Here is a 27,272-nt window from a genome sequence, read left to right as displayed (position 1 = left end):
TTGTAGAATTCACTTCCGGTCGGCAAATACGGCTTATTAGCTGTTTTCGTTGTCTAGCGTTTTTCTCAGAAACAGTAAAAGATAGAGTCACCAAATTTTCAGAGTGAATAGATCTCACTTTGTAGGCGTGCAGGAGGGGGTTAAGAATGTCGGCCGTCACTTCCGGTCGTCACCGGAAGTGATTAATGAATCATAAATTTCAAACTTTTTTCTTTCAAATTGAAACCTATATCGGTTTTCTAGGTCTCGTTCTAATTCTCAAAAAATGTTGACCCCACCGGAAGTTGAATTTCCAACTTCCGGTTATATCAAAGAAAGACTATTCATTCTCTCATTTTTCAGTGCCATAAATCTCGGTCATGAAACAAGTTAATGATTTGAATTTTATATATGTTATAGATACTATAAATGTCTAGAGTATATTTAAATATTTTTGTAAAATTCATTTCCGGTCGTGAGATATGGGGTGGACATATTCAAACCTTGTCTTTTCACTTTCTCAATAATGAATATAGATAGACGCTTGAAACTTCTAGAGTTGATCAACTAACATTAGTCCAATGTACACATACATTCAATTTTTTCATCCGTCACTTCCGTTCTCTACCGGAAGTATTTGAAAAAATGTCGATTTTCCGCTTTCTTCGAGTCTGGATATATTTTCTTGTTTTGTTTTTACAAAATTCACTTCCGGTCGGAAAATATGGCCGATTTTCTGTTTCTCAAAAGGAATTTTGTCCAGCATTTTACTTTGAAAAGGTAAAATATAGGTTCATCAAACATTCAGGGATGATCAATCTCCGTTTGTAGGCGTGCAGTAGTGGGTTGAACATGTCGACCGTCACTTCCTGTCGTCACCGGAAGTGATGGAAAGAATCGCAAATTTCAAACTTTTTCCTTTAAATTGAAACCTATACTAGTTTATTAAGTCTCTTTCAAAGTGTCAAAAGAATATTGACTCTGTCGGTAGTCAAAACGACTACTTCCGGTTTCTTGATAAAATACCTTTTTAATTTTCGTCTCTTTGTCCCCATAAATCTCGCTTATATTTGAAGTCTTTCATATGATTTTCACATGTCTTAATAAAAGTATAAACTTCCAAAGTTTTGATAATTTTGTTTTTCAAAATTGACTTCCGGTCGGTAGTAACTTACTACTTTTTCTTTCTTAGGTTTACTTCTTTTTTTGAGAACTCTTTCAGATAGAGACGTGAAATTTTCAGGGAATATAGACAGTAAAGAGTTGCTGTCATTTATAGGAAAACGCATCTGAATAGTACTTCCGGTCGTCACCGGAAGTTACGAGAAAGGAGTAAAAAATTCGATAATACATTTCTCATTCATTGTTAAGACACATTTTCTGATATATTTAAATGGTTTTTGTAGGAACAGAAAGTTCTTTACCGGAAGTGGTCTAACGGAAGACCTACTCATTACTAGTAATGAGTGTCTAGTTATTATTATTATTATTATTTTCCTTGGTAGTACACGCGTTTTTCTCAGCCATTTCTCGATCGATTTTCACGAAATTATCAGGAAAGATGTCTTTTGGTGACGAGACTTTGCTTGCAAAATTTCGTGCTTGACGTCACTTCCGGTCAGGAGTTATCTCTCTTTTAGTGACTTTTTGAAGGGCCTTGTTGTCCACACATCTCCTCCGTTAGTTTTGAAGCTAGAGTCTTGAAATTTCTATACAAGATAGAGTAAACATTTTAGAAGATTTGTGGGGGATTCTATTTTACCGGAGGCGATTTGCCTAAATGCTCGCCTGGACCTGAAAAAATGGATGCCAAACTTTTTCGCCGATTTCGGCGATTTTTGACCTTTGATCTCCAATATCTTTTTTCTTGCAAATATTTTGTTAAGACATGTAGAACAAAAGTTGTGCACATTTACGAGATCTTTTCGAAAATATCAAGATTTAGGGGCTAGCCCCTTCAATTAGGGATCTAGAAGGGCTCAAAGTCTAGATCAAATATCTCAAAAATCATTAATATTTTGGTATAAGTCAAAGAACAAAAAATGTTCATCTCAACTATCCAAATCTATTCAGATAAAAATTTAGGTCATATGTTACGTAATAAGGGATTTTAAGGGCCAAAACCATAAATTTTTTACCCCTTGTATCTCGAAAACGACAAATATTTTGAAAAGCAATAAAGAACAAAAGTTGTTCAGAATGATGATCTGAACAATATGCATATTTCGTTTTTACCCTATGTGGCCCCGTTAGGGAGCTACAGTTTGGCCCCTAAAAATTACTTCTAGAAATAACTCCAGAACGGTAAAGAATTTCTAAATACTTGTTGAACAAAAAATGTTTGAAATGTCATGACCTTTCTTACGATATCAAGCAAAAGGGGCTGACCCTTTAAATTAGGGGCCCAGAAGGGTCCAACGGTTTATGAGAATATCTCAGAAACTATTAATATTTTGTAATAAGTCATTGAAGCGGAAATGTTCATCTAAACGAGCTTGTTCTTATCAAATCAAAAAGTAGGTCATATGTTACGTAATAAGGGATTTTAAGGGCCAAAATCATAAATAATTGATGCCTCATATCTTGAAAACGACAAATATTTTGAAAAGCATTATTGAACAAAAGTTGTTCAGAATGATAATCTAAAGAATATGTACATTTCGTTTTTTCCCTATGTGGCCCCGTTAGGGAGCTACAGTTTGGCCCCTAAATATTTCTTGTAGAGATAACTCGAGAACGGTAAAGAATTTCTAAATACTTGTTGAGCAAAAACTGTTTAAAATGACAAGGCCTTTCTTATGATATCAAGCAAAAGGGGCTGGCCCTTTAAATTAGGGGTTCAGAAGGGTCCAAATGTTTTTGAGAATATCTCAGAAACTATTAATATTTTATAATAAGTTGTAGAAGCGGAAATGTTCATCTCAACGAGCTTGATCTTATCAAATCAAAAAGTAGGTCATATGTTACGTAATTAGAGATTTTAAGGGCCAAAATCGTAAATATTTGACGCCTCATATCTTTAAAACGACATATTTTTTGAAAAGCATTATTGAACAAAAGTTGTTCAATGTGTCATAACCTATCGATCAATATCAAAAAATGGGTCTGTGGGCCTCATGGCTCGCCTGTAGAGTCGATTTTTGTCGATATCAGTCGATTTCAAAAACTTGTAACTGGTAAATATTTTGTAAGGACATATTGAACAAAAGTTGTTCAGTTTATCGAGATCTATCGATTGATATCAAGAAATAGGCCTATGGTCCTAATGGCTCGCCTGTAGAGTCGATTTTTTGTCGATATCGGTCGATCTCAATAACTTTTTACAGGTAAATATTTTGTAAAGACATATAGAACTAAAGTTGTTGAGTCTATAGAGGGCTAACAAATGACATCAAGAAATAGGCCCGCGGGCCTTATGGCTCGCCTGGAGAGTCGAATTTCAAACGAATTTCACCGCAACTTTGCTTCAGAAGCTTATGATATGAAAAATTGATTATATCTAAAGTGTCTTAAAGTCGGAAACTAAATTGGGACTCATTTGTCTTTTTTTTTTTTTTTTTTTAACTCCGAGTGCATCAACAAATCGGACGGAAGACCTACTCGTTGCTCGCAACGAGATCGTGTCTAGTTATTAAGGTCTTCCGTTTCCAACGGAAGACCTTCTAGTGATTCTACTGTTTATTATTATTATTTTTTTTTTTTCCCTTTCGTCTCCGAGACCGCTGGATGGATTTTCCTGAAACTTTCACAGGTTATAGACAACGATGGTTCCTCGAGGCATTTTTTTCATTTTTTCAAAATTCACTTCCGTTCGTCAGATACGTCCGATTTTCCGGTTTTTGAAAGAAAGTTTGTCCGGGGGTAAACTTGAAAACCACTAAAGATAATCGAATGAAACTTTCAGGGATGATAGATCTATTTTCTCTATGGTGCATACACGTATTATTTTTTGTCGCCGTCACTTCTGGTCGTCACCGGAAGTGATTGAATAAATCATCAATTTCAAACTTTTTTCTTTCAAATTGAAACCTACTTTGGTTTATTATATCTCGTTCTAATTCTCAAAAAATGTTGACCCCACCGGAAGTTGAATATTCAACTTCCGGTTATATCAAAGAAAGCCCACTCATGCTCTCATTTTTCAGTGCCATAAATCTCGGTCATGAAACTAGTTAATAAGTTGAGTTTTACATATATTATAGTCACTATAAATGTCTAGAGTAACGTCAAATATTTTTGTAGAATTCACTTCCGGTCGGCAAATACGGCTTATTAGCTGTTTTCGTTATCTAGCGTTTTTCTCAGAAACAGTAAAAGATAGAGTCACCAAATTTTCAGAGTGAATAGATCTCACTTTGTAGGCGTGCAGGAGGGTGTTAAAAATGTCGACCGTCACTTCCGGTCGTCACCGGAAGTGATTAATGAATCATAAATTTCAAACTTTTTTCTTTCAAATTGAAACCTATATCGGTTTGCTAGGTCTCGTTCTAATTCTCAAAAAATGTTGACCCCACCGGAAGTTGAATTTCCAACTTCCGGTTATATCAAAGAAAGACTATTCATTCTCTCATTTTTCAGTGCCATAAATCTCGGTCATGAAACAAGTTAATGATTTGAATTTTATATATGTTATAGATACTATAAATGTCTAGAGTATATTTAAATATTTTTGTAAAATTCACTTCCGGTCGTGAGATATGGGGCGGACATATTCAAACCTTGTCTTTTCACTTTCTCAATAATGAATATAGATAGATGCTTGAAACTTCTAGAGTTGATCAACTAACATTAGTCCAATGTACACATGCATTCAATTTTTTCATCCGTCACTTCCGGTCTCTACCGGTCTCTACCGGAAGTATTTGAAAAAATGTCGATTTTCCGATTTCTTCGAGTCTGGATATATTTTCTTGATATTTTCAGAAATAATGTCTGATGAAATGACCTTGCTATAATTATTTTTGTTTTTACAAAATTCACTTCCGGTCGGAAAATATGGCCGATTTTCTGTTTCTCAAAAGGAATTTTGTCCAGCATTTTACTTCGAAAAGGTAAAATATAGGTTCATCAAATATTCAGGGATGATCAATCTCCGTTTGTAAGAGTGCAGTAGGGGGTTGAACATGTCGACCCTCACTTCCTGTCGTCACCGGAAGTGAGGGAAAAAATCGCAAATTTCAAACTTTTTCCTTTAAATTGAAACCTATACTAGTTTATTAAGTCTCTTTCAAAGTGTCAAAAGAATATTGACTCTGTCGGTAGTCAAAACGACTACTTCCGGTTTCTTGATAAAATGACTTTTTACTTTTTGTCTCTTTGTTCCCATAAATCTCGCTTATATTTGAAGTCTTTCATATGATTTTCACATGTCTTAATAAAAGTATCAACGTCTAAAGTTTTGATAATTTTGTTTTTCAAAATTGACTTCCGGTCGGTAGTAACTTACTACTTTTTCTTTCTTTAGTCTACTTCTTTTTGTTGAGAACTCTTTCAGATAGAGACGTGAAATTCTCAGGGAATATCAACAGTAAAGAGTCGCTCTCATTTATAGGAAAACGCATCTGAATAGTACTTCCGGTCGTTACCGGAAGTTACGAGAAAGGAGTAAAAATTTCCATCATACATTTCTCATTCATTGTTAAGGCACATTTTCTGATACATTTAAATGGTTTTTGTAGGAATAGAAAGCTCTTAACCGGAAGTGGTCTAACGGAAGACCTACTCATTACTAGTAATGAGTGTCTAGTTATTATTATTATTATTCTTTTTCTCCGGTACTTTTTTGTCCGGTAGTGTTCTCAGAAACTACAAAAGGGATCGATATGAAACTTTCCAGGATGATAGTATAGCGTTTGTAGATGTGCATAGTGATAGTCATTTTGTCTGCACGTGCATGCACGCGCGCGCACGTGCATTGCAATTTTGGTACAAAAAATGGAAAATCAGAATATTGAAGGAAGCGATATAAAACCTAAATAGGATGATAGTATATCATTTGTACATATGAAAAATAATAGTTATTTTGCCAGCACGCGCACGCATGCGCGTGCACGCGCATTACAAAATTTGTACGATAACTTTGGAATCAGTCTAACTTTTTTGTTGTTCATTGAAATGGCTTGAAATTCATATCATAGGTAGATATTGAGACCCTTAACTGATTTACATGGTCAAAATTACCAATTTGCACGCGCATGCACGTGCGCTTCATTTTGATTGGATAATGCTAAAACGTTTGTAACTATCTTATTTATGAAGCGAATGAGATGATATTCATAGCATATGTAGACAATATGTGTATCTATACGTTGGTGTAACAAAAAATGCCAACGCACACGCGCATGCGCGTGCAACGTTTTTTAAATGTTCAATTTTTAAAGGACGATAACGTTTTTGTTTTTCATCAAATTCTATTGATATTAGGGGTTTAGATGTATCTTGGTACTCCTTACAAATTGCTGTGGTTAGAATTACTGCTCAGCACGTGCATGCACGTGTGCTGATTTCTGATTGGACGATTTTAAAATCGCTATAACTTCCTTATATTTGGTGGAAACGTTATGAAATTCATACTGTGGGTATATGATACAAATGCCTGTTGAACGACATCAACAAAAATTCGGAATCATACACGCGTGCGCGTGTATGCACGTGCAACGCTTTCTTTCATTTCTTGGTACTGAAATGACCATATTGAACGTACTACATGTAATTAAAGGCTAAAATAAAATGATTTTTTCCTATCGATTCACAAGGACATCACTTTTTAATTGGGGGAGGTTTGGGGAACATCTGTAACGGTCCCCGTTACAATTAGAACTAGTTTGAGGATGTTTCACGCATGTTAAGACGTCAATAGCTTTAGGTGAAGTGCAAGATATTTTGATCTATTGCATGGCGCCTATTATCGTAGCATTGGTAATTGTTAATCGAGCTAACGCCTACTGTGGCAAGGCCAGATATCTATGTTTTTCAAAGGTTATATCCGAAAGACTCTTGCCATTCATTTGTTATGCCTGGAGCTTGGCGAAGAAAATATCTTAAATGTCTGAACTTTGACACGACGCCGGGATCAGAAATCGAACTCGGGCGTCCCGATAACGAACGATAAACGATAATGGTCATCAAACACAAACTACAGATTAAACATAAATAATCCATGACCCCCATTGATAGATATTCACTATTATACGGATACCCACTTCTGCCCCTACCCGGGGTTGAACTGACGACCCGCGTAACAAAATCTCCTAGCAGCATGCTAGACCGCTTGACCATCTAGGCAAGTTTTAAAACTTGCTTTCGATTACGATGGACTTCTCACCATGCTGTCACACGTTACAAGGTAATTGAGAATGGAAATGGGATACAGTTATTTAACATATATTCATGAGGATCATACAAGATACACATTGCATTTAAAATATTTTATAAAGCACAAATATTTCAATGAGCTCTTAAATAAACATAACTGCCCAAAGTGAAGAAATATTTTAATATAAAGCACAGAATTATATAGATATCCACTTCCTTCCCTGCTTGGGGTTGAATTCACCAAATCTCCTAGCAGCGTGCGACCAACGCGCTAGACCGCATATATACGAGGTGCGTTCGATTTATAATGTGTATTGTACCACAGCGCAATAACGCTTTGCACGATTTCGTGGATAATGATACTATTGAATAGCTCTATTCAATACATTTCCATCGGTATAAACACGAGTCTTCAGCTCCATATAGTTTTAAACTCATTTCAATAGAACCAGTCGTTGACCACTGTTGTAAAAATGGTTGGGAAACGGGTTGAGAATATTGAAGAAATTAGAGCTGATATAAAAGTTCGCACAAGACTCGGTCATTCGGTAATGCAGATTTTTACCGAATTAAGGGAAGTTTATGGGTGTGATAAGGTATCTTATTAGACAGTTCGTTGGTTGAGAAAGAAATTTCTGACTGTCACAGAGTCCGCAAAGATGCAGCAAAATCTGGCCGACCTGTGACTGTAACAGGCAAGGCAAATGTCTCACAAGTCAGGGGAATAATTGAAAGTGATGGCAGACACAAGTTTCGTGATATTGCCAAAGCTGTTGTCATATCGCCATCGCGGGTGTATTTCATTTTGAAGCGTATTTTGAAAGTACGAAAGATTTCTGCCAGATGGATACCGCATATATTGACAGATGACCAAAAAAACGGGTACGAGTACAAACCACTAAGTAATTGCTCAAAATATTTCCCAAATTCAATCAAAGACAATTTGTAGACATTGTTACTGGTGAAGAAACATGGGTTCACTATTTCGAACCAGTAAGAAAAATTGGAAACAAAATGTGGCTAACTAAACACGGTAGAAGGCCTGTAGTTGCCAAAAGAACCATAAGCACAAAGAAGGTTTTTTATTGCATTTTCTTCTCATGTGAGTACAAACCGCGGAGAATACTCTGAAGGGATGTAATGTTCATTTCAAGTTATTTGAGTCGAATGCTTTTTAAATATCGTACAATACACATTGCATATCGAACAGCCCTCGTGTATCTATGTATTTACGGAATATCGGAGTTATTATTTCGTCCCCGATTCCGCCGCAGTTTTAATAATTAGTATGCCCAAAGAGATCACATTTTCTGCGTTAACTTGAACAAATTTTCAGTAATCAAGCACACGTTACTCACTTACTATCAAATATAGAGAGTTCAGGCACAATTTAGCATCGTTTTTGAAAGTTGGAGGTGGGGAGCAAAGGGAGAAAAAAGGTGCCGTTATATTCATATTAAACATCTTAGTTAGCAAGAAAAGCAGTTCTGTCCAAAGCCTAAAATCGTAAAAAAGGGGGAGGGGGTTATCCTTCAGTACATGTATGAGTGCATTCCCACTACCATTCACCGCTACTGTAACAAGTGATCAGCTAATAAATCGATCTTTGTATGTACTAACAACAAACGCCAAGAAAACAGGTGTGTGTATGGGGGGGGGGGGGGGGGGGATAACGTGTTGCTGCATGTACGTGTCTGGGGATCGGTGCATAAATTGTGATTATTTGTATATCACATCTTAGCGGTCGATTGATTTAATGACTCGAGAAAATCTCATGAAGTAAATATCCACACACGTGCATAAGTGGAGGAAATAAACCTTTTTTTGTTTATCTCCGCTACCAAACATCAGAAATTTAATCCAGTAACTCATGTTTTTGGTACTAGGGCATTTACTTGCAACATTCTGAAAAATAATCTTCAAATCAGGCAGATATTTTTTGTATCAGAAATGAATCTTCTCTAGCCATCACTAATTTGTATACAAGAGTTGTGCGAGCGACGCATATAATTTTCGTAAATTCTTTTTCTGAAGAGTTCCAAAATGTTCTAGTCCCCATATCCCATGATATGTCTAACCCAATAACTAGAGAATCGTCTACCTGATAGACACCAAACTTCACAGGCAGAGGATTGCTTATGACAACGAGACGACCGCTACATATTTTAGGTTAAAATGTTAAGCACCACAGGGTTAATCAGCATGTATGTGACATATTCTTGTTCGATCGATAATTCAAAGATCATCTTTATCGAAATTTGTTTTACACCAGATAACCAAATTAATTATTTCTAGTAGGGAACCTCCACTGATGTACAGGCTAAAATGACACTATGTTTTCTAATCTTGGATTTCAATGTGGGGAAAGGAGGCGTGCATTTTACAAATAAGTCTTTTATAGACTCTACATGTTGCATGTACATACAACTGTATAATGGTAACATTACACAATCTCATTAGGGGCGTGTTTTAAAATTACAGTGTATGGAACTGGGTTGTCATCATGTTGTCTGCAATGGTTGTACAAACATTTCCAGAGAATGTTCCTTGTGCTCACAAAGAGACGAAGTCCGCAACAGGCAGCGTGTATATGCCAAGGACCAGGTATGCTGAATGATTTGACCGTATATATACATATATGCGTTCTTATTAATGTTTGGATATGAGGTGAATTTAGGAAATTGGATGGGGTGAGGCATACCAAATTTGAGGCAATTCTCTGAGGATGCACCTCCCTTCTAAATTTACTTTTCGAAAACTAGACGAAATTGTTTCTTTTCAAACCCATGTGGAGAGCATGTTGTTTTTGTATGCTTGTCTCTCGGTAACTTTAACCCTTTGAATTAAGAAAATTTATGAATCCCATACATATATTTGAAATGAAGTCTCTCTCTCTCTCTCTCTCTCTCTCTCTCTCTCTCTCTCTCTCTATATATATATATATATATTATGAAACCTAACCATTGTTAATGTCACAGTGACATGAAGGTTTCTGAAAGGCTTTGTCTGATTCTTACATGTTTGATAATGAAATCCTTTTTTGGGTTTGTTAATTGGGATATGAAGGTCGCAAACATTGCAGAGAAATGCATAATCTGCGTTTCATGCAATTGTTCTCCAATATCTGCAACTTTTATTCTACTCCCGTTTAACAATGGACTGTGTATATTCACGGCACTATGGCTAATTCAACTTAATTAGTAGGTTATCATCCGGGGTCACAAAAAATATGGGACGGGTGGGAGGATTTCATTTTTTAATTTTTATTTCCTGAGAAAAAAATAATGACAAAAGGTATTACACAAAATGTTAATCAAGTTTACATTCAAAGAATCCTTGGTAGAAGATATAAAACCAACATTCTGCGACTTCAATCATTCACTCATGTCACTGGGAACAAGTTTGTTTGAAATCGTAATTTTTGCGAAAATAAAAAAAAAAAATCGGGGTGGGCCATTTTTTAAGGGGCGGGAGGGAATGATAATCTATCAATTAACTTTAATTGGCCTAAAATCCGGAATTACCTAGATTGAATCAGAATGTGTTTTCATAGTTGCAAATAAAACGCAATGAATTTCAGTAGAAATTGAGCAGAATGTAATTTATTTTATGTATTTCAGGATATTCTCAGAGATGGGGATTATGTTAAGGACACAAATTTAGACTTGAGTACAGATTGCCAGTCTTGTCACCGGAACAAGGTACAAAAATGTAAATGCATGCAAAGGAAAACAGTTTGAAAATGTCCAATGAATGGTGAAGATAACGAACAGTGATCGATCTCATATAACTCTTAAGGAAAATCAAATAAAAAGTTGTACAAACACAGACCCCTAGACATTCCCGAGATAGGATTATGTGACTAGGAGGAGTACTGTTGTTTCACAATACAAGAAGTACGAGTGTTATTTCATGTACATGTAGTTGTACTGTACAATTACGTATTATAGCTTTCTGAAACATATACTGTAATAAACAATAATATTTAAAAAAGGTAGATGCTCTGATTCTTTAATAGTAAATAGTTGATAGCTTGAAGCGTTCATGTATTATTGAAATTACTTTTATGTACATACTACGAAAACAAACTTTGTTAGTTTTACTGACGTTAAAGAATGATATTTCAAATAAGTTAGGTGATCTTTATATAATTTATTCTTAGTATATTAAACACTTGATAACATTAACTAAAGGTTAAATGATTTATTACTACATGTAGTCGTATTATAGTATAACATGGGCATGTTTTGTTTGACAAGCAGATCTTGTATCATGGAAGTATAAACTTGTATGCTATGATTTGCAGCAAGATCTGATGAATTCCCAATATGTCTGACAAAGTTACCGAAGGGACATAATACTCGATTTACTGTTAGTTTTATGATAATATAAAAGATGTATGCTTAATTCACTAGGGGTAATATAAATAGTAATATTTTGATTTTACATTGTAAATCATTGGCATTCTAATCAGTTATATATAAACAATACAATACATTAATATCATGTTGTTAAGGTAAACAAATGTATATATCTAGTCAGACGTCCGAGCTCACCCTTCTTTCAGTTTGGTATTCTTTAGATTGATAGTCATACGTTTTTGCACTCTGGCACACTGTTTTTGCCTATAATAGCTCTAAATCTTCATTGTTATTTCGTGTTTCAAACATTTCGGTTGAGCATCACTGAAGAGACATAATTTGTCGAAAAGTGCATCTGGTGCATCAAAATTGGTACCGTATAAGTTTTACATTGATCCGTTTCGTTCTCTTTACGTTTTTATTGTATAGTGCATTTAACAAATAGGAGTGGTTTTTTATATCAAGTTAACATATTATTTAGGGCGAAGTCCAGCTTTCTCTGTGCAGTCACGTGGTGTGTTTGGACTGCCTCAGAAATCCAGCCGAACATGAGGAAACAATTATAAATTGTCCATTACATAATATTTGTCAAGAAACGTATCCAAGTAATGCTCTAGCACCATTCCAACCTCAGGTCAGTTTTGAATGAAATCAACATTCCTCTCATGTGTTAAATGAATCTCTTGCATTTACTTCTGTGTTAGATTTTATAATTATAAATTTCGGCGTATAATATGATGTGCATTGTATGCTATAGGTCTTTCCATCTGCAGTATACATACATGTACTGCCACTTTTATAATCTGTGTAAGTAACAATGTATTTTATAATTCTGCAAAGGCGGACGCAGGACAAATATTCGGAATGCCATCTGTTGGTCTTACCTGTTATGCAAGCTGCATGCTTCAGGTAGGAGAACAATAACCATGCTGTCCTATTGGAGAAATTTTAGAATACAGAGAAATATTTTCATTTTGTGACCAAAGATTTAAATATGTAAAGGATATAAGCCAAAAACTGACCATTCTGTGAGAGAAAGAACTGCTCGAGGTCCGTAGGGCCGAGATCAGTTCTTTCTCTCACAGAATGGACAGTTTGAGGCTTATATCTTACTTAAAACAGTACATCTTTTGTTCTAAGAAGGGACAGGCTCAGGTAAACCCATTGACAATGAAAATTATGAATAAAGCTATTTTTGAATAGTCTGACAATATAACCAGTCTTATATAGAAGTCTGTTTCTTTTGTTCACTTATTGAACAATGTCAGATAAGTAATCTTGTACTTCAGTTTTTATATTCACTTACTATGTAGTACTGATTCATATCAACATGCCTTCCTCAGATGGGGAGAGTATTTTCATTGCACAATCAAAATTTAAGGATTTTAATGAAAGTACTGCGAATATTATCTTAATGAGTGTTATATTCCGGATATGGAGGATGAGAAGATTATGGAGCCAAATGTTTTCTTTGTTTGTTAGATATTCGTAGGATTGGTTAACTATATATCGTTAACCGATTGGTGACTGTATTATCTGCCATAATACTATCCATCTCATTGCGATCCAGCCTCACCCTCCAACACCTCCCAAATGCACCAACATAGTGAAGTTGAAGTGTGTTGTAGTAACATTCCATATGCTCCGTATGGGACGTATGGGTTGTCCCATGGTTTAAAAATAAATAAATATAAATAAATAAGGACCATCGTGTACCAACACGTCTGATGACTGCAGTACTGTCTTTTGATGGCCGGACACATACATGTGATGGTCGTATGTCATAAATCATAATGAAATAAAGAAGTAACTTATATTTATAAAAACTTAATAAAAAGTAAAAATTAATGAAATAAATTATATTTTTTATTTATATAATAATTTTAATAATAATTTTATTTAATTTGTTCAATAAATTAAAAGAAAAAAATACAATAAGTAAATTCAAATTAAATAATTAAAATATTTTTTATTTATAATAAATTATATTTTTATTTATATATATAATAATTTTAATAATGATTTTTATTTAATTTATTCCTTAAGTATATTAAAAGTTTAAAAAATATGATAAGTAAATATAAAATTAAATATTTAAAATATTTGTTATTTATTTGGATTCTAATAGAAGGTAATAATTAGTAATCGCACGAGTCTCTGTCCTTCGTCCAATTCAAGATACACCGAAATAAATATACCATAACTATTACATAATTATTAATATTAGTAACAGGTGATAGTAATAGGGATGTAGGTATGTATATACATGTGAAATAACTAAAATATATACAGAAAAGAATTAGGGTAGGGTCACCAAAGAAAATTTTGATAATAGAGTGCCACTAGTTATTACTGTGTTAATCATAAATTATAAAATTCTGCCAGACAACAATTTTGAGATCGTCATCAGGCAAGAATTTTGAGGTCGTCGTCAGGTGCTACACCTCAGACCCTGTACCATGTTTCTGTAACTGGATCAAGCCAAATATTGATCTGAAAAGCACTGTATTTTCGATTATTTGGATGAGGAGATAATTAAAGCCAGCCAAAAGAACTCACACGCCCATCTCGTGAAATGAAATTATTCATGAAAGCGAAAATAATAATTCAAAATTAGGATATGTTATTAAAGAAAACATAAGAAAGCGTTGTGAAGAAGTGGGGATCCGGGTTAGAATAGGTCCTTAGTACCCCCTTGCTTCTCGTAAGAGGCGACTAAATGGGGGTGGTCCTTCAGGTGAGACCGCAAAAATTGAGGGCCCGTATCACAGCAGATGTGGCATGATAAAAATCCCTTCCTGCTCAAAGGCCGTAAGCGCCGATCATAGGCCTAAGTTTTGCAGCCCTTCACCGGCAGAAGTGACGTCTCCATATGAGTGAAAGATTTTCGAGAGGGACGTTACACAATATTTAATCAATCAATCAATCAATCGGAACGTGCCTCTGGATCCAGCGAAATTCAAATACAACATGGAAATATGTCTTTCAGATTTACGTTTTGATGCAATATAATAATGACCAATGGAATTGAAAAAAATTGTTAATGTTAAAGTTGAAGCAGAGAATTCTACATATGTACTAAGGGGAAATATCTTTTTAAGTATTTCATTGATTTTTCCGATATCTGTGTTGATTCTTACTTGTAGGAATTGTAGAATTAAATTTGTATCTCTTTGACAAATGCAGTATCTTTCCTTATTTTTAGCCTACCTGTATATGTCTAATAAGTTATTGGGTTTACCTGGCACTGTCCAATAAATTGACAATTACTGTCCATTATTTTTAAGAACGGACAGTATCTGTCCTTTCTTAAAAATAATGGACAGCAATTGTCAACTTATGGGACATCTACAGGTAATCTTTTCACTATAAGTGGACTTTCTTCTATATAAAGGCCTAAAAAGACAAAGGATTGCGTAACGAAAATGTTTTAAATCCCATTAAACAAAAGAATAGATTTATGTATATACTAGATATATACATTTATTCTTAATTGTTAACACATACAAATAGTTATAAGAATTTTATTTTATAGAAATCTCTTAAGGATGTTGGCTCCCGAGTTTTTTTGCACAACTGCGCAGGATGCTACAACTAAGTATTTACTGGTTCAATACTGATCTCATTGGTGCAAATATATTACACATTTATTACTTAACCGTATCCAGTTGAAATATTTCGTGTCAATTCAAATTTTGAAAGGGTTTTGCAAGGATTATATTTTGTGGCGGAAGGATTGATTAACCAAAGAATTCTAAATCTGCGTGCTTTTACAGTTTCTGTTTCATCCACTATGTCTTCTATCTATATACCTCTATACGTGTATTTCAGTTTTATAATTTATGATACAAGTTGCTAAGACTTGGAATAAGTTCAAATGCGGCATTTTATTAATTTGGTTTATATATTTTTCAAAACAGAACACCGAATTTTTTTTAAAATCTAAATTGATTTACTCGATTTTTCCCATACAAATTCAGTATTTTGTCCAACAAACCACTTTATTTTAGTTCCATTTTAACTTTTAAGACAAGATGTTGAAAATTATGTAAAATTTTAGAAAAAGAAATTACTTATAATAAGGTCATTATTTATTTTCATCACTAGTATCAAACTTTTTTCCATCATTTATTGTTAGAATACATAATTATACCCCCCCCCCCCCAAACGAAGTTCTGGGGGGTATATAGAAATCACGCTGTCTGTCTGTCCGTCCGTCTGTGCAGATTCGTGTCCGGGCCATAACTTCTTTGTTCTTTGACATAGGCATACCATATATGACACATGAGTGTATCACCATGAGACAATGTGTCCAGTACCTTCATGACCTCTATATGACCTTGACCCTTGACCTCAAGGTCAAAATTAAAGGTTTGTTTTTACAATGGATTCGTGTCCAGGCCATAAGTTTTTTGTTCTTTGACATAGGCATACCATATTTGACACATGAGTGCAAGGTGAAGATAACGAACAGTGATCAATCTCATAACTCCTACAAGCAATACAAAATAGATAGTTGGGCAAACACGGACCCCTGGACACACCAGAGGTGGGATCAGTTGCCTAGGAGGAGTAAGCATGAGTGTATCACCATGAGACGATGTGTCATGTACCTTCATGACCTCCATATGACCTTGACCTCAAGGTCAAAATTAAAAGGTTTTTACAATGGATTCGTGTCAGGGTCATGACTTCTTTGTTCTTTGACATAGGCATATCATATTTGACACATGAGTGTATCACCATGAGACGATGTGTCGAGTGCCTTCATGACCTCTATATGACCTTGAACTTTGACCTCAAGGTCAAAATTGATTATAGGGTTTTGACATAGTCATACCATAAGACATGGGTGTATCACCATCAGACTATATGTCATGTACATTCATGACCTCTTTATGACCTTGACCTTTGATCTCAAGGTCAAAATTATATGTTTATGCCATGGATTTGTGTTCGGACTATATCTTCCATTTTCTTCTACAAATGCATACCATATTTTTACACTTAGGAAAGAGGTAATTTATACCTATTAACAACACCCTTTGGGAGATTGGGGTAAGCGGGTGTATTCTTAGTGAGCATTGCTCACAGTACAGCTTGTTATTCATCTATTTTATGCAATGATTGATTTGTGTTGCTTATGTTGTGTTGACACTAGTTAACATACAGATTAAGTTTAAACGAGTAAATCTGAAATAAATGTCAAGTGTTAAAAGGCCATGTTTAAAAGATTGTAGCTCAATACACTGTAACAAGCAATATAACCTCAGTTTTTTCTTCTTATTTTCGTAATTCTCCTTCAATGTGGAAATCAAAAATACACTTCCCAAATAATTGATATTACTAGAAATCTCAGGTGCGAACCTCGTTAATTTGCTTTCATTAATGTTTGGAAAAAAATACCGCTTTTATTCAATTTTGTCTTTCTCATTAGCATACTGTACTTTCATTATTTCTAGGTTTTATGTAGCACCAACTGCTTTGTTCGCTTTCTGGAAAGAAATGCTCCTAAAAAGGATACTTGCACGGACCTGTTGTTGGAAATCTTAACGAAGAACTCAGAGAAGAAACAGGATATATTACACTTACTCGTCTACTTACAGTCAATGTAAGAGATGCGTCCTGACAATCTCCGTCTCTAAAAGAATACACACAATCCAACAAAGCAATCCTTGGCGTTTTGTTGAATCAGCTAGATATAGTTTTTCATTTTGATACAGTGCATATTAAATGGACTGAACTATCTTTTGAATTTAGTTTTAGGTTTGGTGCTAAACATTGAAAAAATATATATACAACTCATTCAAAGCTGACAATCAAAGTTTGAACTTTCTTAATGCAAGGATAAGAGCATTATTTTAGCCTTAGCTCTGTGTTATGTAAACAAGACTCGAGCTTTGTTTCTGTTTACGAACTAGTGAAATGTTAATTTTGTAGCTTAAATTTAACTTTTAAATGGCCATTTTGTCTAAACAATACTGAAATCTGTAACATAAACTTACATCGATAATTCTATATTTTCAAAACTATGTAAACAGTAACATACCTGGATCTTTGTTTACACAAAAAGTTAAACTCTCTATAATGAACTTCTGCAATATTGTATAATCGTATTTTTTCTGAAAGCTTTTAAACAGATTAGACCGTAGAGTGTAAAACTTGTACGGTACCAATTTTGATGCACCAGATGCGCATTGCGACAAATAATGTCTCTTCAGTGATGCTCAACCGAAATGTTTGAAATCCGAAATAACTATGAAGTTTTGGAGCTAAATATAGCCAAAAACAGCGTGGCAAAAAAGTGGAGCCAAATTCGTCCAAGGATAAGAGCTATGCACGAGGGAGATAATCCTTAAGTTTGAAATGAATTTCTAAATTTTATAACAGCAATTAAATATACATCCGTATTTTCAAGCTAGTAATGAAGTACTTAGAATGTAATGATTATTGAATTAAAAACCAAAATTGTGGAAACATTTGTGAATCATTCCTTTTAAAGCTTAATGCGTTTTATTCCACGTTAAACCGCGACTATATATAGTTTGCAGATTGTGTACGGAGAAAACAATGAACTTAAATGACACTAGCACGAATCAGAATTTTTGTAGGACTATCTAAAGAGACATTATTTGTCGAAATGCGCATCTGGTACATCTAAATTGGTACCGTATAAGTTTTACATTATGACTCCTGGGTCGAAGCCTCTGCTGGTGGACTGTTAGTCTCCGAGGGTCTCTACAGCCCAGTAGCTAAGTACTTCGAGGGTCTCTACAGCCCAGTAGCTAAGTACTAGCTTGAACATACGGATGTATATGTGATTGCTGTGATAAAATTTAGAAATTCACTTCAAAATTAAGGATTATCTCCCTCATACATAGCTCTTATCCTTGAAGGAATTTGGCTCCAGTGTTTTGGCACTCTAGTTTCCCTTTTAGCTCCTACAAGTTTATTGTTATTTCGATTTTCCAAATTTTAGGCTTCAGCATCACTGAAGAGATATTATTTGTCGAAATGCGCATCTGGTGCATCTAAATTGGTACAGTATAAGTTTTACATTATACTTATCAGAGTAATTCTGTGGCTTTCCACCATGTAATAACAAATTTCACTCTTGTTACAGAGATGGGACATTCGACCCGTATAATCAGAATGACTGTATGTCTTTTCTCCATGTGCTGTTGGATGTCTTGGGAAGGGATGAATATACAAACGGTATGAAAAGCATATAATATGCGATTGCTGATATCTTCTGTATTGCAGTGCCAATACTGATTCTGTTAAGTTCTTCTTGAACATCTTTTTTATTTTCAATTTAGATACAGACTCATAACATCGAATTATCTCTCTTGTTTATAGATAGGTATTTCTCGATTTGGATCCAGGTTAGAATAGGTCCTCAATAGCCCCTCGTTTGTAGTAAGAGGCGACTAAATGAGGCGGTACTTTGGATGAGACTGCAAAAACCGAGGTCCCGTGTCACAGCAGGTGTGGCACGATAAAGACCCCTCCCTGCTCAATGGCCATAAGTGCAGAGCATAGGCCTAAAGTTTGCAGGCCTTCACCGGCAGTGGTGACGTCTCCATATGAGTGAAATATTCTCGAGAGGGACGTTAAACAAAATACACATGTACAATCAATCAATCAATCAATCGATTTCCAAGCATTAATGATTTCCTTTTCATTCAGAAATCTTGCCCGGTAAAGGTTCAGTAGCAATAAAAGAGTAAATGTGTTGAAGAAACAAAGAATATGGTGAACAATTTGCCTTGCAATATATTTTTATATGTTTTACTATATTATCATGGGTAAGGTAACTAGATATCTTACTCCCAATCTATTTAGTGAAGATGATAGTTTGTTTACAAGTTTCAGTTTTGTCACTGTCTTATAATGAAAGGTGAAGATAACGAACAGTTATCAATCTTATAACTCCTATAATCATACACTGTATTTCTGATCTGAAGTGACGAATTCTGCAAGGACTTACTAACTAGTAATTCATTCCTGTGCAGGATGCGGCGGATACTTTTTCGCTGATGTCGTGGATGAAATAGAATGTAGAGAATGCATGGACGTGAGTAGTTTACAAGAGTTGCTTTCTATGCTTCGAAAAAATCCCTTTTCGCTTAGAGAATTGAGGTGAATTTTACAATTAATTTCAATGAATGGGTTACGTATCATTACGTGTATGTTATTATCGTGTTGTTGTTTTTTTTTACAGAAAGAAGAGATTGGTTTTCAACGCGTCCTAGGCATTAACGCTTTAATAGAAATATCTGAGGTACTTTCTGCTCACATTATTGTTTTAAGCTAAAGTTTATTATTTTTACATAACGCATGGGATATTATATATATATATATATATATATATATATATATATATATATATATATATATATATATATATATACAGACATTTGACATGAATGATTTGTACGGAGAAGAACTCTTTGAAAATGGACCACTTAACTGCCGTCATTGTGCAAAGAACAGAAAGTTGGCGAAGACCACAAAGTTAGCCAATTGTCCCGCCGTGTTGCTGTTTCAAATACAACGAATTTGTGTATGTCTTTTCCTTAATCATGGTGAAGTGTACAACATATTGTTCCTTAATTTCCGTGAATTGTTTTGTTATCAGAGTAATAGAGTAATGCAGTACAGTATGTAGGTATTTTTGTAGGACGATGGAAAAGGATTTGTTAAGAGAACCTGCGACATTAGATTCAGTCTGGATCTTAGAGTAGTGTCTAGAAGTGAGGGAAATGATTCGAGAATGGTATGAAACAACTGTTTAAATGCATTCCTCAATACGTTTGGGTTACTGTACAAATTGAATACATGTATCAATGCCGGATCCGGGGTAAAAAGCAAAGAAGGGTTGCGACACAAGTTACATGTACTTTTCCACCCCCCAAGAGGGGTTGAAGCCCCCAATATAGTAAAACAATGATAATTTTTGCTGAAAATATTAAAAAAGGGTGGGAATGGGTCTCACAACCCCCGTAACCTCCCTCTAGATCCGCCACTCTGTATAATGTCTCATAATAATTCGACCATTTTGGATCGCATATAGTCGATGTTCACCTCAAATTCCTTAAAACCATTTTTTTATTTTTGTTATACCCGTGGAAAAACCCTAATGAATCCGGATGTATGTCATTTTCTTTATTGAAAGATTCGAACCTCGATATACTGAAACTTTTCTAGAGGTAATGCTTTAATATAAATCTGGAATTATTAGTGTATGATATGATATCCTCAAGCGCCTGTAACACGTAGAAAGATCCGCATTATCCATACAAAATGAAAATACGAAGAATATCAAGTGCAGTCAAACATGTTTGTATTGTACACGCTTATAACAAATTTACACATATTGCGAAGTGATATTTGTTCCACTATGATAGGAAAATACAGAAATTGTATTGGATATGACGAAGTTTGGATATAATGAACTATTTTTGCTGGCCCTGTAGTTTTGTTATAACCGCGTGTTACCGTATAATGAAGTTTGGTTATAATGAACTATTTTTTCGCTGTCCCTGTAGGTTTGCTATAACCGTGTTTTACTGTAGTACAATTGTTCACTAGATGTCCATTTGAATAATTTTATAACGCAACTGTGTTAAATGTTTTAATTGTAATATTGCATTTCATGTCAAGATAACTCCAGATTTTTTTTTACCGGAATTAGAGCCACAGAATTTATTGACATATATATATATATATATATATATATATATATATATTTCTAGTTTTAATTGAGTTTTCATGCATTATATGTATAAGTTTGCAGTAAGATAATTCCGCGCTAATTCTTTGACCTTTCAGTGTGAGTACAGTCTATATGCTGCAGTGTACCACAGCGGAGATATAGAGGGAGGGCATTACTACTGCGCGGTGAAGCGTGGGATTCAATGGTATATCTGTGACAATGACCATATTTGGAAGTGTTATGATAAGAGCGAAATCTTAAAGTTCGGAGATGTTTATTTATTGTTCTATGAACGCAAATAGTTGTTACAAACTGTAAAATGTACACAATCTCCATCTCCTTTTATATCTTAAATGAAGGTATATAGATAAATAAATATTGAATTTGAGAATTTGAGGAGTCCGTGTACCATTTTACTCAGTCGCAGTCGGTTGTTTTGTTTTACATAATTGTTTACATGCCTGTATCAATATAAAAATACGGAAATATAGAGATGCACGGACAAGTGTTCATCTGTGTAATTCCATCAAGTAGTCCATTACAAAGATTAATGGTCAGTGATAATTGAGTGGTTAACACCAGTTAAAGTACATGTATTATAAAAAGAATGTTTCGAAAATCAAAAGATGTCCACTGACAGAGAACTAAATAATCCTACAGATACAATTCTTAAAACATCTAACTGAAATAATATTCTTTATTCTTACAATTACTTGTAGTTAAACAGGCTAGTTTGCATTGTGGTCCTGTTTTAAATATATATATGCATATTGAGAACATGTATCATAAAAGTATAGAAATATCACAGATAAAACTACCTCTAAAGAGACCATAAACACATTATTGAGCTGATTTAAAAGATGTCAAAGTTGTGCATTTTCTAATAAAACCTGTTAATGAACTGCTGAAATGATTAAAGATCTTCTGAAAAATTCTGTTTTGGCTCTTGTAACATAAATAAAATTATGAGAGCTATGTTTTGTATTTCTTGCATTTACTTCTACGGTAGGGTCAGTATGCATGATCAATTTGTTATAATGGTATAAGATATATGTATTTCACAATAACAAGAATGAATTAAATCTTTACCAAACATGTTGTTTTTTGTCGTTATCATTATTTTTTGGTTTTGTTTGGTGCATGGAGCCGTAAGGTCGTCAACTCGCAAACTTACTCAGCACCTAGCTTATTATTCATGATTTAGAAATAAAAAAAATATGTTCTTGGAACGCACTGTTGAAATAATAGGACACCTGGAGTAAATATTAAGAACAGATACTGTTTAATCACCATGTATGATGTTTTATTTGAAGACAGGAGAAGCGAAGGGATGCATGAAAATTATGTATTAGTCTGAGTGTTCATATTACACATGTATTTTGGACACTGGATTTCAAGCACATTGACCCTCGGATTAATAGAATATAATATTTATAAAGAAAAGAAAACAAAGTTCTTTAAAAATCTTTCACTTATTCGAAAACGTTGAGGAACAATGAGAATGTTAAATGTTTCAAGAAATAATTTCTTTGTAGATCTATCTTATTAAAGTTCTAAGATATTATAATAATGTTTTGAATTCTAAATATTCAAGAAAAAAATGTGGTAAACCTCTGGCACGCTGTTTACATTGTAAATCTTAATGGAAAAGTTGTGGTGAACTCCTGGCGCACTGTTTACATTCTAAATTTTAAAGGAAAAGTTGAGGTGAACTTCTGGCATGATGTACCACTAGATGCTGGAGTGTACTGCTATGGGTATTAACTGCACACTTCTGGCAAACGGTTGTGACACGCACACATTCGTTACCGCAAACTTGCGGCACATTTGCTGGAAACTTTGAATTTTGGTAAGGATGCGCAATAGTATTGCCGTTTTTTTTCGCGGAAACCAGAGTGAAAGTGAAAGTACACTGTTCAGTGGATTTTCTGAAATACAATGTATTGTCAGTTTAAACTGGGTTTATTATCGGACGAGAAGGACGGCAGGATGGAGTTTCAAAGATTATCATCTGATGTTGTTCAACGTGTTTATACGGTGAGTTGTCTGTACATGTTTTACATACAATGTCTCGCTAAATGTTGACAATACGGCCTAGAAATTAATTATATTCGCGGAAGTGAAACTCTGAAATCTTTTACTCATTGTTGAAAGATTAAGATATTTTTATAGCAATGTGTTTGTTTTCTTTAAAAAAACTAGAATGAACCTGCGTGGTAGCCTACATAGGCTATGCCTGTTGCCCAATCCTGTTGAGTTTCTCAATAAATAATGTTTGAAATAGATAATTGTTGAAAACAATTATCGATTAATTAAGTCCTTGAGGAAGTAGACATTATATTTACTACTTTCATTTTGAATCATTGTATATAATATTTGTAGACTTGATGTTTAAAAGAAATTACACGTATCTTATGTACTACTCCTGCCCCAAATAACTAGACAAGGAGATACACTTTCTTTACGCATTTGATAATTCTTTTCATATAGTCTTTGATATCTGAAAGCTGCAGATTAAGAGTTGAACCTGTACCTGTTTTCTTTATATTTAATCAACATACTGATTACATACGAAAGATTGGACATCGCATGGTCTAGGGGAATTTGTTTAGCCTACATTTGATGAAAGGTGATGTAAATGGAACCTAGAATCAATACTACATTCCCCGCCCCGTCTCAGGAATTAACATATTTGTATAAGTATATCTTTATCTGTACGCGAAAGAAATTGCAATAAATTTGATCTGCAGAACTTTCTCTTATTCAAGAATGATGCATCAGTGGGAGATGTTAAGAAACCTATAGCATCACTGTGTGGTGTACCTCGCCACTGCATAGAAATCGTGGACTTGGAGGAGGGACTGGTGTACGATAATAGCCGAGAGGTGTCGAGTCTCCCCCGCCCTTTGCAAGTGATGGTCGGTGCTGACGAGAGACACGTCCCAGGCTATTTAGTGACGACAGACGTGGATATGATAGAACAGGATCCTTATGACGAGGAGCCGAGGCTGAAAATGTCATGTGGCCATGCTATCAGTAAATATATTGCCTCAATTACATCTTCATCTTTATTAGAATTGCCTTGTAGTCACAGACTACGTGTTAAATTCCAGTGTTAAGCTGGGAAGGGTGAGGATAACGAACAGTGAACAATCTCATAACTCCTATAAGCAATGCAAAATAAAGAGTTGGGCAAACAGGGACCCCATGACATACCAGAGGTGGGATCAGGTGCCCAGGAGTAAGCATCCCCTGTTGACCGGTCACACCCGCTGTGAGCCCTATATCTTGATAAGGTCAACGGAGTAATCCGAAGTAAAAATAAGTGTGCTATATATTTCAAGTTGAGTTAAGAAAATTCGGTTATACAGTATCAGGATTTTGTTGAAGAAATCCAATGACCAAGTAATTTCGGTATTTGATGAATTATGCCTTGTTTTTGAATTGACTTTCAAAAATATATTTCACATCTGAACATACCTCAGAATCAGAAAAAATGATAATGGAACATTCTCGTATATAGGGAGGGGGAAAGTATAATTCTTATACATATATGAATTATTTTAATAATCTCTCATTGAAAAAAAGCGTACGCATGTACTTAAGACTATGTATCATATTCTCCTGATATAATTCTCTATAGCGTCATAGTGAAAGTGAACTCACTGAAATTTCACACATAATCTTTCGAACAGTTTTGATTGGAAATAGCAGTTGCATGTATAAAGCTATTCGTTCAAATGGAGTTTTGTATTACATCGGTTAGAATTCAATTACGGAGGAGAGGTCCAGAGCTACGTAGTACGGTACATAGTGAGTCATTCAGCGATTAATTGTGTAGGATATATTACAATGTTTAATACAGTAACCTAGACAGGTGTTATATGCATACGGGTTTATTTGTGTTGACGATCGAAGTTTTCTGCATTATACTATGTTTGCTCCTCATTGAATCCACTAAGATATATGTACAAATGTAAATAACCATTTTTGATTTACATTCTCCCAATTGTTCCTATCATATAAGTGTATATTCAAGTGGTGATACATACACGAAAGCATTTCACTGCAGGACTATGTAGTACACGTACGTTTTAGTCTATTATATCTATATATGTAGATATCTGTCATCAGTTTCAGAGAATTGTGCATGTTTGACCTTCATCATTTTTCTCGAACCGAACACCTTTCATTTCAAACACTTGTATATACTGTATAGTCATTTTGTATATCTATATACGTTTCTAACATTCATATCTTGTCAAATATCTCTAGGCATGCATTCTTTTCGTTATCTCACACACTCCATGCTACTAAAAAGAAGTTAATTTTGTGATACTTGAACATTGTGGAACAAAACGCCTACAAGTTTATGTGTAGTCCTTATAATCAATAAAAGTGCAATGCTACATGTACTTCGTTGGTTTTGAGACATACCGGAGTTTATTTCTGAACCTGACTAAGAGCATATTTATTAAATACTTTTTTATTGAATGTTATAACTATGTACCAGTCCCGTGGGGATCCGGGTTAGAATAGATCCTCAGTACCCTCTTGCTTGTCGTAAGAGGCGACTAAATGGGGCGGTCCTTCGGATGAGACCGCAAAAACGGAGGCCCATGTGATAAAGAACCCTCACTGTTTAAAGGTTGTAAGCGCCGAGCATAGGCATAAATTTTGCAACCCTTCACCGGCAATGGTGATGTCTCCATATGAGTGAAAAATTCTTGAGTGAGACGTTAACAGTATACAATCAATCAATCAATCTATGTACTAGTTTTCCAGGAATTCCTAAATTTGGGATATAAACAACTATGCTATAAGCCAGGTTAATGTGATCTTGTAAAACATGGACGGGATAAGTGTTGTATTTGTTTGGCTTTGATGGTGTGGAAAGTAATTTCTCTAATCGAATTAAAAAAGAAAAGAAAACTCAATTCAATATATTGTCTTATATTTCAGCACCATATAACTTATTCGGACACATGCAAGATACCCTGATGAGTAAAGTGAGACATACCATTTGTTGCCTTACACCTGGGTGCCTGCAAGAATGGTCTATGCGTGAAATAAATGACAAAGCCAATTTAACGGAAGACGAGAGAATATTCTTTGAATACAAGATCTCCTTGAATTCGATTTTGCGAGAGAGTAGCGAGACGTCTGAATGTCCAAACTGTGGTCAGTTTTGTCAAAGGCAACAGGATACCAAGGCTGTTCATTGCACTCGATGTGCATCGAGGGGTCTGGGCAAACAGTTTGATTTTTGTTGGGATTGTAAATCTCCTTGGGCGCCAAATCATGTATGTGGAAATACGGATCTTGAAGCAATACAAAAAATCCTTAACAATGCACCAAGAAAAACGCTTGATTATTCCGAAATTGAAGGTGTACCAGCGAAAAGACTTTGTCCAAACTGCAGAACTCTAATTGAACATGAACAAATGTGCAAGCAGATGCAATGTCCAAGTTGTAAAATGGAATTTTGTTTCTCGTGTTTAACACTCTGCATAAACGGAATGTTGCAATGTTCTGAATATGACATGCAATGCAACATCGCTCCTGTTCAAAATGCTTTCTCTTAGATGAACTAAGAGTATACACAGATATGTATACAATATTTAGCAATGTACAGTAAAAATATCGCGTGTCTGAGATCAATACAGGCTAATGCTTAGTCATTTGTCCTTTTAATGGTTGCATTGTGATCCGACTGTAAAACTGAATTTATGATGTTGGTTGAGAAATACATTTACTTGTATTTTATATTCAATGTATATGATTAATAAATTATAGTGTGTCATTTATTATCATTGATATTGTAAATCTATATAGCGCTTTATCGAAGACAATTACCCTAGAGCGCTTTACATGTAAAACAATAAAAACAAACTAAAACA

At 34.7% G+C, this 27,272-nt stretch overlaps 1 protein-coding gene across 3 annotated transcripts in view; it reads left to right on the top strand.

The window, feature by feature from the left end:
* LOC125676730 (putative ubiquitin carboxyl-terminal hydrolase 50) overlaps positions 1–27,177 on the top strand; it is a 44,386-nt gene extending 17,209 nt beyond the window's left edge. The window contains exons 5-17 of one of the 3 annotated variants that reach the window (XM_056159925.1): positions 9,775–9,897; positions 10,914–10,994; positions 12,136–12,288; positions 12,495–12,563; positions 17,117–17,265; positions 18,778–18,869; positions 19,670–19,731; positions 19,879–19,938; positions 20,071–20,220; positions 20,338–20,433; positions 21,489–21,644; positions 24,141–24,408; positions 26,335–27,177. In XM_056159925.1, the coding sequence (XP_056015900.1) occupies positions 9,775–9,897; positions 10,914–10,994; positions 12,136–12,288; positions 12,495–12,563; positions 17,117–17,265; positions 18,778–18,869; positions 19,670–19,731; positions 19,879–19,938; positions 20,071–20,220; positions 20,338–20,433; positions 21,489–21,644; positions 24,141–24,408; positions 26,335–26,957 (2,082 nt within the window). In that variant the 3' untranslated portion in view covers positions 26,958–27,177. Of the gene's footprint in view, positions 1–9,774; positions 9,898–10,913; positions 10,995–12,135; positions 12,289–12,494; positions 12,564–17,116; positions 17,266–18,777; positions 18,870–19,669; positions 19,732–19,878; positions 19,939–20,070; positions 20,221–20,337; positions 20,434–21,488; positions 22,472–24,140; positions 24,409–26,334 lie in introns of those variants that run through there. The other 2 variants (XM_056159924.1, XM_056159923.1) reach the window with 2 other exon arrangements.
* Positions 27,178–27,272: the final 95 nt, after the last annotated feature.

Source organism: Ostrea edulis, chromosome 3, assembly GCF_947568905.1.
Source record: "Ostrea edulis chromosome 3, xbOstEdul1.1, whole genome shotgun sequence".
Classification (NCBI taxonomy): domain Eukaryota; kingdom Metazoa; phylum Mollusca; class Bivalvia; order Ostreida; family Ostreidae; genus Ostrea; species Ostrea edulis.
This window is presented reverse-complemented; position numbering and strand designations above follow the sequence as displayed.